The 14,491-nt window shown below is 34.8% G+C and overlaps 1 protein-coding gene and 1 long non-coding RNA gene across 2 annotated transcripts; one reads left to right on the plus strand and one right to left on the minus strand.

Annotated features, from left to right (window-relative positions):
* The first annotated feature begins 3,707 nt into the window (after positions 1 to 3,707).
* On the plus strand, positions 3,708 to 5,819 carry LOC137079191 (uncharacterized). Its single transcript, XR_010905418.1, has 4 exons — positions 3,708 to 3,825; positions 3,934 to 4,267; positions 5,137 to 5,241; positions 5,461 to 5,819. It is a non-coding gene; the product is annotated as an uncharacterized lncRNA (long non-coding RNA).
* A 4,620-nt stretch (positions 5,820 to 10,439) lies between these two features.
* On the minus strand, positions 10,440 to 10,853 carry LOC137079138 (uncharacterized). Its single transcript, XM_067447103.1, has one exon. It carries the CDS (start codon positions 10,851 to 10,853, stop codon positions 10,440 to 10,442), a length of 414 nt encoding a protein of 137 aa, XP_067303204.1.
* Between the last annotated feature and the right edge of the window lie 3,638 nt (positions 10,854 to 14,491).

A 14,491-nucleotide genomic window follows, 5' to 3' on the forward strand; every position in this document is an offset into this window, starting at 1 on the left:
CGTCTGGCTGCAGACTATGGTCGATTTTTTTTTTTTTTTTTTTTTTTTTTTTTTTTTTTTAATGTTTATTATTATTGTTGTTAATTACAAAGTATGACTATGGGCGAGTGGAGCATGTATGAGTATGAGCTCGGTGGGAGGGTTTGGGGTCAAATCATTGAAAATCATTGGCCAGAGGTTACCATCTTGTCGTCATGTGCCTTGGAGATATCTTCTGATTGGCTGATTGGACTGCTGTCAAGTTTAATACCACTGCCCCCCTTCTTACGCAAATCATCCACTCAGCAACAACAAAGTAAGCCTATTTCCAGAGGTGAGTAACTTTTTATTTTTGCACACTGTTTAAATATTATAACTAACTTCACGACTAAAAAAGAAATCTAATAAAAATAAAGTGATAAGGCCTAGATGACACTGACAACAGAGGTTACATTGATTACATGATTTTATAAAGTTGTGAAGGAATGACAGTAGCATGTAATAATTTCTGACAGAAATTTGTTTTTTTTTAAGTAATTGTTTACCTTATTTCATATTGCATACATGATTTTTATAAAGTTGTGAAGAAATGATCAGTTGCATGTAATATTTTCTGACAGGATTTGGTGTCAGAGAAGGGTTTCTGACAGAATTTTTTTTTTTTTCTTACAGAATGAAAATGGAGTTCAGAGGAAAAACAGAAGTTTGCCCTTTACGATGCCCTTCAGCGATATTTGGTTTACGGGCTAGAGGATGCGGCGTTGAAGAAGAAGGTCTCACGCATGGCTAAAAATTTTGCTATAAGAGGTAAGTGAGTGGAGACGGGTAGCAGCAGCTAGGAGTAATGGGCGGAATAGTAATTTTAGGAATATCTATTTTAAAGTCAGTCCAAAATGAAATAGAAAAAGGGCAATACAAAAAATAAATGTTTAATATCTTCAAGTGATGTGTTACAAAAAGTGCATTCATTTTGTAAAAACATTGTTTGTCTATCACAGAAAGTCATTATTTTTCTCTTTAACAGTATGCCCTCTGCATCTGTACTGGTGCCATGTTTCACTTTTTGGATGTAAGTTGTAGTTCATGTAATGTATGTATCCAAGAATGTTAAAAAACAAACAATGCAAGACTCCAATATTACATGTATATTACAGACTGACATACCATCTATTCGGAAGTGGTGGTGTCTCCAGATCCTGGAGAAATTTTCGATCGCAAGGTAGGACACATTTCAAGCACTAAAACATTGCTTGCAATGTCTGCTTTACAATTGTGCTGCATTAACAGTACCATACTTTTAAATAGGCATGGACAGAACTTAGGGCAGCGCTTTGCCTTCTGGACAGAGGAGGCAGAACAACTGATGGCAGGCACCCTACCACCTATTTACAGGCTTTATCGTCCCCAAATAGTCAAGGTATGGCCAAACTAACCAGACAACCATTTCCACGTATGCATTCTATATAGGTAGGTCTCCAAAAATTAGAATATTTTGGAAAAGTGTGTGAATTACTGAATTAAATGTAAAACTTGAAACGGATACATTATATAGATGTATACAACATGCTACATCATGTGATATATTCAAAAAATAGAAGATCGTAACAAACAGTCAAATGGATTTATTATTTAATTAAATTACTTATTTAATAACCAAATATAACCTGTAATACAACACGAACCCCGCCTCAGATCTGTTATTCAGAATGTGTGGACGCACTTCCAAGAACAACGTGCTGAAGCGTCACCTCAACCCAATTAATTCAAAACGATTTATTAAAATGTTGTTTTCATTAATGTTATGTAATGTGACAGTCCCAATCATAGTTATTATTAGTCGTGCGTTGCTGTTTGAACTGCGCGAGCTGAAGCGGATGCGCTGAATTAACACCGGTAAGTTACACTGAATCTCTTTGTTAGCGCATTATTTAACTCAACAAAAAGCTTCCTATATGAGATTAATCAGATTTATATAAAGTTAACAAAATATTACAAATTATATCTGCACAAAATTTTGCGAATGCACAAGTGAACTTGGATTGAGTTGCTGATATTCATATTCAGAATGGGAGACGCGTGCACGCGCTCGTCCTGGAACGCTCTTAACACGGAACCTTAACCCAATGACTTTACAACCATTTATTAAAATATTAATTTAAAAAAACGGCACAAACCGTCTTTGACAATACTAACGTACTGACCTCAGACCAAAACACGGCAAGTTTAGTAAGTTGAGCCTAATAACGCTACCAGCAATGAATCGCAAAGTAAGGAGGAAACTGATCATACGTTCATGTAACGACTCACGGCTTTTGCTATTTATTTTGTTACATTTAAAAGCATCAAAATAGACCTGCTGTTAAATGTAACACAAATATGACGCAAATTGTGCCGCCTTGCCGTCAAGTGTTTCATTTGTACCGATAGTGTAGGAAAACCGTGACGTTTTCTACTACATAATTATGCGCATGCGTAGAACGGATCGTGCAGGTGGAACGGATCGTGTACCGACAGGGACTCCTTTGAGTGACGAACCCCTACTGGGACCTGCTTATTGTTTACTCGCCTGTCGCCAGTGTTGTTGTCACTGACCAGCTGAAAGGTGAGTTTTTTTTGTTTTGTTTATTTAAACATCCTAAACGTATGATTGCATGGTCTTTTTTATACAGTGTAACAATATATTTAGGCCAACAATGTCCAAACGACTAAGCAATTATACCATCATGTTATAAAAGTAAACAAAAAAACTCTCCTTTGAGGTCTGTTTTTGAATTTGCATATGTGTTTGTAAACTTTTGCAGCGCGTTTCTGAATTTGTATGTGTTGTGAGGATTTGCAGCGCGTTTTTGAATTTGCATATGTTGTGAACTTTTGCAGCGCGCGTGTTGTCAAGCTAATGAAGATGTTTTCTTTATTTGCTTGTGCTTTCTTCATTTGCAGCGAGTTTGCATTTGCAGAATTGAGTCGACTCCGATTTCCGACTCACACAAGGAGTCTAATCGACTCCATTTACTTTAAATCAAAACAGGGTCAGAAATGGGAGAAAATTGCAGTTGTTACACACTTAAATTCCCCCCCGACACACGCCCCTTATTTAAACCAACTTATTAGTCCAATTTAGCGCCGACTTGATGAGATCAATGTTTCTGATGTTGCCGATCTAATTTTACAGAGGAAAGTCACATAAAAAGCTTTTGTCGAATGATGTCACGTGCTCATTCTTAAAAAGGTGAGTTAAAGATAGTTACTAAATAGTAAAATGCATAGCTACAATGACGTAGGCTACACTTCTTGATGTGCTCTTGATTTGCGTATTTTTGATTTATGGTTGATTATGAACACAATGGAAATCTGTATTGCATTATATACCCTCTGTCAATTAAACTAAAGCTAGCATGGAGGAAGCCTAGGCTATGTGTTTACGAACTAAAGTCGCTGTGACTGTTTTGTTTCTAAAGTAGCCTAAGCATGTGACAGTTTGCGACAGCTCTCTGACGTGATATTAAGTTACGTCAGTGTCTGAATTCCTCATTTGAGTCACTCTTGCTTATGGTGGTGCACTACACTGGCATGCACTTCAGGCTATGTGGATTAGAAAATCCGTAAACAAGTGAGCGATTTCGGACACCGCAACAGAGTCGACATCAAGAGTCGATTCCTGTGCCGGAGTCGACCCAGACTCTGGGGCTATTCAGAGTTGAGGAATCGACTCTTTCGGAGTCGACTCCCCATCACTAGTGACAACACACACCAAATGAAACCTGTGTCGCCACATCATAGGACGGATACATCCAGACGTCTATCTAAGGAAGATGATGCTCGTTCTTGTAGCGTGTTTTAATATTGGTAAGCCATGTGCCGTTTTTTTAAAGACTACCTCTTATATTTAGTGATTATTAAGAGTGGACCAGCTTTACTTAAACGGTTTATATTTACTGTGCAAATATTTTATAGGCATTGCTGTTGCAGTTGATGATGAGTTTGAGTCGCTCGCGGTGTCTGAAGGAGGAAACCTCACCATTTCTATTCATTTTAAGAAGTGGGATGAAGACCCCCAGGTTTTGATTACTCGTCTCAAGGTCTCCTCACAGGAACTGATAGCACAGCTTATCTGCTATAATCAAGTCTGTGAGCGCAAGTGCTGGATTTCTGGAGTCTCGCTGATCTCTAACGGGGAGAACGTGACTGATCCTGATGAACGTCAACTTCAGTCAAACAGGGTTTTACAAAGTCTGCAAAATGGGAGATACACACCCGGAAAACAAGATTTACAACGTCACCGTGTATCGTAAGTATTACACCACACGTCGTAGAGTTTCTGATGAAATACCTGTGGTAGTTGCATCACCATGTAGATAATAAAAGGACAGCAGCGTAGACTTTTTTAATGACAGCGATCAGAGAGTCGGCTTTTTAAAACTTTGAGAAAGTATGAAATTGCTATTTCTTGACATTTTTTACAATCACAACTGTTTTTTTTTCTTTCTTTTTTTTTGTCTCCCCTCCGGCAAACTGACATGCTGGCATTAAAATGAATGTTGATAGTTGTGCTCTTATCTGTAGAATAACTAAGAAAATTATGCATTGACACAAAATCAATGAACTGAAGTGACTTATGGGTTAAGATAATGTTGCAGCCTCCAGACCTGCTAGATAAAACGAAGCTATGTTGTGTTATCCAGGAATGTTGTATGCTACATATTACTAAGGGTTGCGATAATATTAAGGCGATGATCTAATTACAGCTGTACTAGCAAAACAAAAGATAAGGCCAAGACAATCTTTAAGCCTAATTGCTGAATAATAGCTGACTAATCGCTTTTGAAGTCACAACTGCCTTCATTTCCCCTTGGTGATATAATGTAAAGAAATGAATACATTTATTCAGCAAGGATGCATTGATCAAAAGTGACAGTAAAGACATGTTACAAAATAAGCTATTTAAAATAAATGCTGTTCTTTTGAACTTTCTGTTCATCAAAGAATCCAGTTTTATGTTCTAAACATTGATGATAATCATTATAAGAGACAGCACCTATAATTGTTTAAAAAAACAACTTACAGATCAAAACCTTTTGAATGCCAGTGTAAATCATAAAAATGCATGGACATTTATTACAGTGTTTTCAATCATTAATAATAAATTGTTGTTTCCAGAGCCTTTACCACCTGCCATCTACAGTAAATCAGTCCCTGCGGGCATAACCACATCTATGGGCATCCCTGTGCTCATCACTGCTGTCATACTGATAACACAAGAAGGCAAGTATCACCACAGAGCAATTTATCTTTAGTTACGAAGGCAATGAAAATTACACAATTTTGTTCCTCTCCTTGAGATGGTTTCGTTTGGAATTCTAAAAATTAAATAGTTTGGCTATTATAACCTTTAACCGTTATAGTTTATGCTATGCATCTACTCCATTATTTTCACTTAATTTGCATGGCATCCTGTAATTGTGTTTTTGTATTGACTTATAGGTGACACCTGAGAAATTACATCCACTAGAAGGGACCATGGAAGTTTCTGAATGTTTGACACTGAGCCTTACATACAGGTGCTGCAGTTTACTGATGAACCACATTTTCTTGAACATCACATAGATGGCTGGGTGTGTGTGTGTGCGTCACTTACCCAAGGAACACATGGCCCCAGGATGCACTATTGGAAGAAGTTGAGCTTTGTTGAGTGTGATGCTTTGGGCAATGTTCTGCTGGGAAACCTTGGGTCCTCCATCCATGTGGATGTTATTTGACACATACCACCTACCTACATGGTATGGAAACGGTATTCCCTGGTGACTGTGGTTCTTCCAGCAGGATAATGCTCCTGCCACAAAGCAAAACTGGTTCAGGAAGGGTTTGAGGAGCACGAGTTTGAGGTGTTGACTCGGAATCCAGATTCCCCAGATCTCAATCCAATCGAGCATCTGTGGGATGTGCTGAACAAACGAGTCTGATCCATGGAGGCCCCACCTTGCAACTTACAGGACTTAAAGGATCTGCTGCTAACATCTTGGTGCCAGATATAACAGCACACCTTCAGGGGTCTAGTGGACTCAATGCCTCGATGGATCAGGGGTTTTGGCAGCAAAAGGGGACCAACACAATATTATAATGTTATTCCTGATTGGGATATGGATATGTGTGTGTGTGTGTGTATATATTTACTACTGAAAAATCTTCACTTATAGGCAGTTAGTAGGACATATTCAATGAGTTTATGTACCAAGGTTTTTGTAGTTATCTTTGATGTACAGTTTGTGGGTGGTTATGAATTAAGTTTATACAGTGTCTTGTTCCAATCAGTGAGCAATAGCTGTACTAATGTCAGTGCAGAGACAACCAACTTCTTGTTCATTGCAATCATTTGCTATGTACACCACGTCAGGCAAGGCAAGTTTATTTGTTTAGCACATTCTATACACAATAACAATTCAAAGTGCGTTACATAGAAATTATGTGATAACATATGCATAAGAAATAAGAATACCATGTGTAAGAATTAAAATAAAATGAGGACAATTAAAACCGTTGTAAAGAGAAATTAAAAATAAAATGTTGAGACATAGATCCCTATCTGTCTGATTCTAAATTCGGGTACTCCTATCTGAGATAGAGCCGGGTTCGCAATGTCTCCTGGACCTTACAAGCAGGGCTCCTGTAGGGGATGTTACCTTTGTCCCGCAGACAAAGTAGCTGCTCTCCTTTTCCAATCTCCTCTAGGTCTGCAGCTATTGATTCTTTTTGTAATCGATTAATCTAGCACTTAACCGATCGATTAATGGGATAATTACTTTTCTCTTTATTAGAGCAATGCTAAATGAGACAATAAGACAGGGATCTAAAAATTAACATCTAATTTGTTTTCTTTTTAGAAAAATTAAGTTTTATTGCTGAAATCACATACATTAATTCTGTGAGACTAAACAATTGCCATATATAAAATCTAGTGATATGAATAACAATAATGCCTAAACATTGTATTTATGTAGTGCAACTTAACTTTCATGTTTCAGCTTCAGCTCAGGCATGACAAGCATTTACTCCTTTACTGAAGCAAAAAATATTGGACAGGGTAACTTGGAACAAGAGATGCGCGGATCAGCTCTAACGTCACTGGATCTGCTGTTTAAAAACAAACCGTCCACACGCACCCGATCGTCACAACTTCAAATCCTCTGTGTTAAGTGCACAATGTTATCGTCACATATTAGCTACACTGAAGTAGGTTGCTTAACAAAAAAAAAAGATATTTGGCGAAATTACATTTATTTTAATAAATTACATTGCATTTAATTTATTTTAATTCTGTAATTTGCCTCCATCCAAATATACTGAACAAAGCAACACACATTCACATCAGTCACACGTTCGTAGTAGTTATCTCACGGAACACTATAGTTATTCACAATCACAAAAGTATATTATTTGCATGCGTTTTAAAGCCTTGAGGGTTAAACATTTCATTCACATGCTTATGCACAGTTTTAACATGAGCTTTTCCGAGCACACACTAAACGCCTGTCAAACACTTGATTACTTGATTACTAAGTAGTCGTCTTACTGCGTTAAAACTGTCAAATACACACAAGGTATACATAAACACAGTTGGTTATGTCTAAAGTAAAATCGGCATGTGTTGGATGCACGCAGACCTTAAAGGGGGGGTGAAATGCTGTTTGATGCATACTGAGCTTTTTACACTGTTAAAGACTTGGATTCCCATCCTAAACATAGACAAAGTTTCAAAAACTAATGTTGGACGTTTGATGGAGTATTTCTGTGTCAAAAATACTCCTTCCGGTTTCTCACAAGTTTCGGAGAGTTTTTTTTGAGTATGGCTCGGCTTGACGTTAATAAGAGCGGAAGGTCCTTGTATGGGCCGTACGGGCTCTTCTCCCGGGAGGGTGCGCGTGCGCGTGACTAGAGCGAGAGAGGAAATGCCCGCCCATAAACACTCGCTCAGGTGCAGATCCAGTCGTCCGTGAACACTTCTGCCGGTTATAGTCCGCGCTGCGCTCCACTTCATTCCTCCACTTTGACATCAAGCGACTTCAACGCTTCAGCACAGCATTCCGGGAAGGCAGCGCTGCATTTGAACCGATTTGAACGCAGAAATGACGCGAAGCTTCACAACATCGCTTCAGTCGCATCGCAAAGTGGATCTCCACACTCCAAGAAGTGTGTTTTTGACGGAGCGGTCCCAGCGATAAAGGTTCGGTCCTGCTTTGGAAGCAGCCGGTGATTAAAACTGCTTCAAATGTCTGTGCTGTTGGCTCGTCGCGTGTGTAAACATCAGTAAACGACACGATTGCGTGCTTCGTCATTCAAATGCGCTAACGGACTCCATTGTTGTTCTATATATAACGTTACACTAGTCTGACATGCAAAACCGTTTTGCTTGCTACTGCTAAGGTTTAGTCGCATACAATAGTCCATAAACCGAATCATGTCCTCATAAACTGCGAGTAAAGACACACAAATGTTGACAGGCCACTAAATACAGTACATAACACAGAGACGGACGTCCTGCTGTTGCTGTTTCTCCTGTTCAGTTTATTTCAGCCTCCGGATCATATCTGTATTAGCTGAGATCGATAGCAAGGGTTTCTCCACGCTTGAGGACGTCATCCCTTTGCGTGCTCGTCATTCTTTAGCTCCGCCTACACGATACGCCTCCAGGCGCTCGTTTTTTTTTTCCGGAAAGACTCGGTATCGCCTATATTTCTTTTGTAAATATAATAAAACTAAAGACTTTTCGTGAGATGTGAAGGATGAAATACTACTTTAACGGTACTCAAGATTGACATGAGATTGACTGAACTGAGTGTTTCACCCCCCCCCCCCTTTAAATTGACAGCATCGCAGCCTAGTGAACACGCTGTCCTTAAATCACAGTCAAAATGGACAAAAAATTCTATATTACAACTGTGTACAATTACATAAAAGGGAATTTATTCAATTATCACAGTATACACTGTCATAATTTATTTTTGTCCATATTCACTGTGATACTTGAATAATTCATTTTTTTGGAATAGTATAGAGTTGTCATTTAGAATTTTGTGTCCATTTTGACTTGGTGACAATTTGATAAATTCACTGTTATGTGATAGTCAAAATGGACAAAAATCTAAAATTATGACAGTGTATACTATCACATAACAGTGAATTTTTTCAATTATCACAAAGTCAAAATGGACAAAAATTTAACTAACGACAGTATACTAATACATAAGTGATTTTATGCAATTATCACAGTCAAAATGGACTAAAATTACAACAGTGTATACTATTACATAAAAATGATTTATTCAATTATCACAAAAGGTTAAAGGGATGGTTCACTTTAAAAGGAAAATTCTGTCATCCTTTACTCACCCTCAAGTTGTTTCAAACCTGTATGAATGTCTTTTTTCAGCTGAACATAAGGCAATTATGTATACTATTACATAAAAGTGAATTTATTCAATTACAAAAAGTCAAAGTGGACAAAAACATCAAATTATGAGTGTATACTATAACAAATGTGAATTTATTAAATGATCACAGTTATTATGCACAAAAAATCTAAATACGACAGTGTATACTATTACATAATAGTGATTTTATTAAAATATCACAGAGTCAAAATGGACAAAAAAATCGAATTGCGACAATGTATACTATTACATAAACGTGAATTTATTCAATTATCACAGTCATAATGGACAAGAAATCTAAAAATGGCTGTATACTATAACATAAAATATAATTTATTCAATTATCTAAAATTCAATTATCACAAAAAGTCAAAATACGACAGTATGTACTATTACATAAAAGTGAATTTATTCAATTATACATGGTGTCAAAATGGGCAAAAATCCAAAATCACGACAGTATATACTATTACATAAAAGTGAAATTATTCAAATATGAAAGTAAAAATGGACAAAAAAATCAAAATACGACAGTGTATACTATTACATAAAAGTGAATTTGTTCAATTATCACAGTCAAAGTGGACAAAAATCTAATTACGACAGTGTAAAATATTACATAAAAGTTATTTTTTTCAATTATCACAAAGTCAAACATGAAGAAAAATCTAAATACGACAGTGTATACAATTACATAAAAGTTAATTTATTCAATTACCACAAAAAGTCATAATGGACAAAAAATCTAAATACGAAAAATGCACTATTTCATACAAGTGAATTTATTCAATTATTACATAAGGTCAAAATGGACAAAAATCCACAATTACGACAGTGTATACTATTACATTAAAGTGAATTTATTCAATTATCACAAAGTCATAATGGACACAAAAATCTAATTACGACAATGTATACTATTACATAAATGTGAATTTATTCAATTATCACAAAAAGTTATAAAGAACAAAAAAATCTAATTACGACAGTGTATACTATTACATAAAAGTGAATTTATTCAATTATACATAGGATCTATACCAGGAACGGAGCGGACTGGAAGACATTCTTCAGCTGGTGGAAGGACTCTGTGGCCGATGGAGTCCAGGACAGAGACTTGGGCCGGTTCTGGAGCAGAGAGGTGAGTGAGGAGCTCAGCAGGCTGTAATTCTTTATGAAACGGCGGTAGAAGTTGGCGAATCCCAGGAAGCGCTGCAGCTCTTTGATGGTAGTGGGCGGAGGCCAATGGGTAATGGTGTCCACCTTCCTCTGTTCCATCTTGACTCTGTGTTTGTCTATGATGTCCCCAAGAAACTGGACAGTGGAGACGTGGAACTCGCACTTCTTGAGCTTGAGATAAAGGTGATGGTCTCTGAGCTTTTGCAGGACTTGACGGACATGCTCCTCATGCTCCCTCAGGTCACTAGAATAGATGAGTATTTTCTGCATAGAAGTGAATACTATTACATAAAAGTGAATTTATTCAATTCTCACAAAGTCAATTATTCAATTATCACAAAGTCAAAATAGACAAAAATAAAATAAAAATACGACTGTGTACTATTAAAAAAAGGGAATTTATTCAATTATACATGACGGCGAAATGGACAAAAAAAATCTAATTACGATGGTGTATACTATTACATAAAAGTGAATTTATTCAATTATCAAAGTCATAATGGACACAAAAAAATCAATTATTAGTGTATATTACATAAAAGTGAATTTATTCAATTATTACATAAGGTCAAAATGGACAAAAAGCCCAAATTACGACAGTGTATATACTATTACATAAAAGTGAATTTGTTCAATTATCACAAAGTCAAGAATGAAAAGGAAAAAAAAATACGACAGAGTATACAATTACATTAAAGTGAATTTATTCAATTATTACACAAGGTCAAAATGGAAAACAAATCTAAATACAGACAGTGTATACTATTACATAAAAGTTAGTTTATTCAATTAACACAGTCATAATGGACAAAAAATATTTTTGAATTTATTCAATTATACATGACGGCGAAATGGACAAAAATGCTAAATTATGACACTGTATACTAGGGGTGTGCCAAAAAATAGATTCACAGAAGAATCTAGATTCTCATTTGCAACGATTCAGAATCGATCTGAAATGTCCAAGAATCGATTTAATAAATTAATAAAATCAGCTGGGTGTTCTTCTCCATTTTGTAACTAGCAAAATGTCCTGCAACGGCATAAAAGTGGCAAATTGTGACATTTACAGAAATCATGGGCGGGGATGCGGGCGGATAAAAAATATGTGCAATATTTCTGTGGCGAGGTGGACGAGCGAGAGAGTGAGCAAGACCGGGGCGTGATTGGGAATGAGCGTCACCTGCGAGCCACACCGAGTCCTAAGAGGGAGCTCGGAGGCATATAAGGATGAGAGATCACCAGACCTGGATTTGACATTGAGTAATGTTTACGTTTTATTATGTGTGAGTAAAGTTGGTGATTGGAGTATATGAAATAGTTGACAACGAGTCTTTAAAGGCAGAGCCTCTAAATTAGCCCATTCATGACGCTGTTGATGTTGAGAGGTGCAAGATAAAAAATAAAGCATTTTAATTTGAATGATTTTAGCATTGTGATTTATCACGGGCATGGGTCAGGTAATGGGCCAAATATTAACGGGTCTGGGCGGGTGCGGATTTGATTTTGATATTTTCAAAATCAAATCGTTTTTAATCGAAAATCTTTTTGAATCGAAAATTGATTATGAATCGAATCCTGGCCTCAAAATTCGGAATCAAATTAAATCGTGAGATGGTAAAAGATTCCCACCCCTACTGTATACTATTACATAAAAGGGAATTTAGTCAATTATCACAAAGTCATCATTGACAAAAAAAATCTAATTACGACAGTGTATACTATTACATAAAAGTGAATTTATTCAAAAAATAAAAAAAAATCAAAATGGACAAACTCAAAATACGACAGCGTATACTATTACATAAGTGCATTTATTCAATTATCACAAAGTAAAAATGGACAAAAAACTCACAATACGACAGTGTATATTATTACGTAAAAGTGTATTTATTCACTGTCCTATTTTGAGTTTTTTGTCATGATAATTGAATAAATTCACTTTTACATAATAGTATACATTGGCGTATTTTGATTTTTTTCCTCAATTTTGATTTTTGTGATAATTGAATACATTCACTTTTACGTAATAGTATACACTGTCGTATTTTGAGTTTTTTGTCCATTTTAACTTTGTGATAATTGAATAAATTCACTTTCACGTCATAGTATACACAGTCGTAATTTGATTTTTTCATCAATTTAGATTTTTTTTGATAATTGAATAAATTCAATTTTACGTAATATATACACTGTCGTATTTTGAGTTTTGTCCATTTTTATTTTTTGTGATAACTGAATAAATTCACATTTACGTAATAGTATACACTGTCGTATTGAGTTTTTCATCAATTTAGATTTTTTTGTGATAATTGAATACATTCATTTTTTGTAATAGTATACACTGTCGTTTTTTTAATATTTCATCAATTTAGATTTTTTTGTGATAATTGAGAAAATTCACTTTTACGTAATACGTAATTTCACTGTCGTATTTTGAGTTTTGTCCAATTTTACTTTTTGTGATAATTGTATACTATTACGTAAAAGTGAATTTATTCAATTATCACAAAAAGTAAAAATGGACAACTCAAAATACGACACTGTATACTATTACGTAAAAGTGAATTAATTCAAATATCGAAAAAAAAATCAAAATTGATGAAAAACTAAAAAAATGACAGTGTATACTATTACAAAAAAGTGAATGTATTCAATTATCACAAAAAAATCTAAATGGACAAACTCTAAATACGACTGTGTATATATTACGTAAAAGTGAATGTATTCAATTATCACAAAAAGTAAAAATGGACAAAAAACTCAAAATACGACAGTGTATACTAGTATGTAAAAGTGCATTTATTGAATTATCACAAAAAGTAAAAATGGACAAAAAACTCAAAATACGACAGTGTATTCTATTACGTAAAAGTGAATTTATTCAAAAATCAAAAAAATTCAAAATGGACAAAAAACTCAAAATACGACAGTGTATACTACTACGTAAAAGTGCATTTATTGAATTATCACAAAAAGTAAAAATGGACAAAAAACTCAAAATACGACAGTGTATACTATTACGTAAAAGTGCATTTATTGAATTATCACAAAAAGTAAAAATGGACAAAAAACTCAAAATACGACAGTGTATACTATTACGTAAAAGTTAATTTATTCAAAAATCAAAAAAAATCAAAATGTACAAAAAACTCAAAATACGACAGTGTATACTATGACGTAAAAGTGAATTTATTCAAAAATTAAAAAAATTCAAAATGGACAAAAAAACCTTAAAATACGACAGTGTATACTATTACGTAAAACTGAATTTATTGAATTATCACAAAAAGTAAAAATGGACAAAAAACTCAAAATACGACAGTGTGTACTATGACGTAAAAGTGAATTTATTGAATTATCACAAAAATTAAAAATGGACACAAAACTCAAAATACGACAGTGTATATACTATTACGTAAAAGTGAATTTATTCAAAAATCTAAAAAACTCAACATGGACAAAAAAACTCAAAATACGACAGTGTATAATATTACGTAAAAGTGCATTTATTGCATTATCAAAAAAAGTAAAAATGGACAAAAAACTCAAAATACGACAGTGTATACTATTACGTAAAAGTGAATTTATTCAAAAATCAATAAAATTCAAAATGGACAAAAAACTCAATACGACAATGTATACTATTACGTAAAAGTGAATTTATTGAATTATCACAAAAAGTAAAAATGGACAAAAACCTCAAAAAACGACAGTGTATACTATGACGTAAAAGTGAATTTATTCAAAAATCAACAAAATTCAAAATGGACAAAAAACTCAAAATACGACAGTGTATACTACTATGTAAAAGTGCATTTATTGAATTATCACAAAAAGTAAAAATGGACAAAAAACTCAAAATACGACAGTGTATACTATTACGTAAAAGGGAATTTATTCAAAAA

Source organism: Pseudorasbora parva, chromosome 6 (assembly GCF_024679245.1).
Source record: "Pseudorasbora parva isolate DD20220531a chromosome 6, ASM2467924v1, whole genome shotgun sequence".
In the NCBI taxonomy this organism is placed as follows: domain Eukaryota; kingdom Metazoa; phylum Chordata; class Actinopteri; order Cypriniformes; family Gobionidae; genus Pseudorasbora; species Pseudorasbora parva.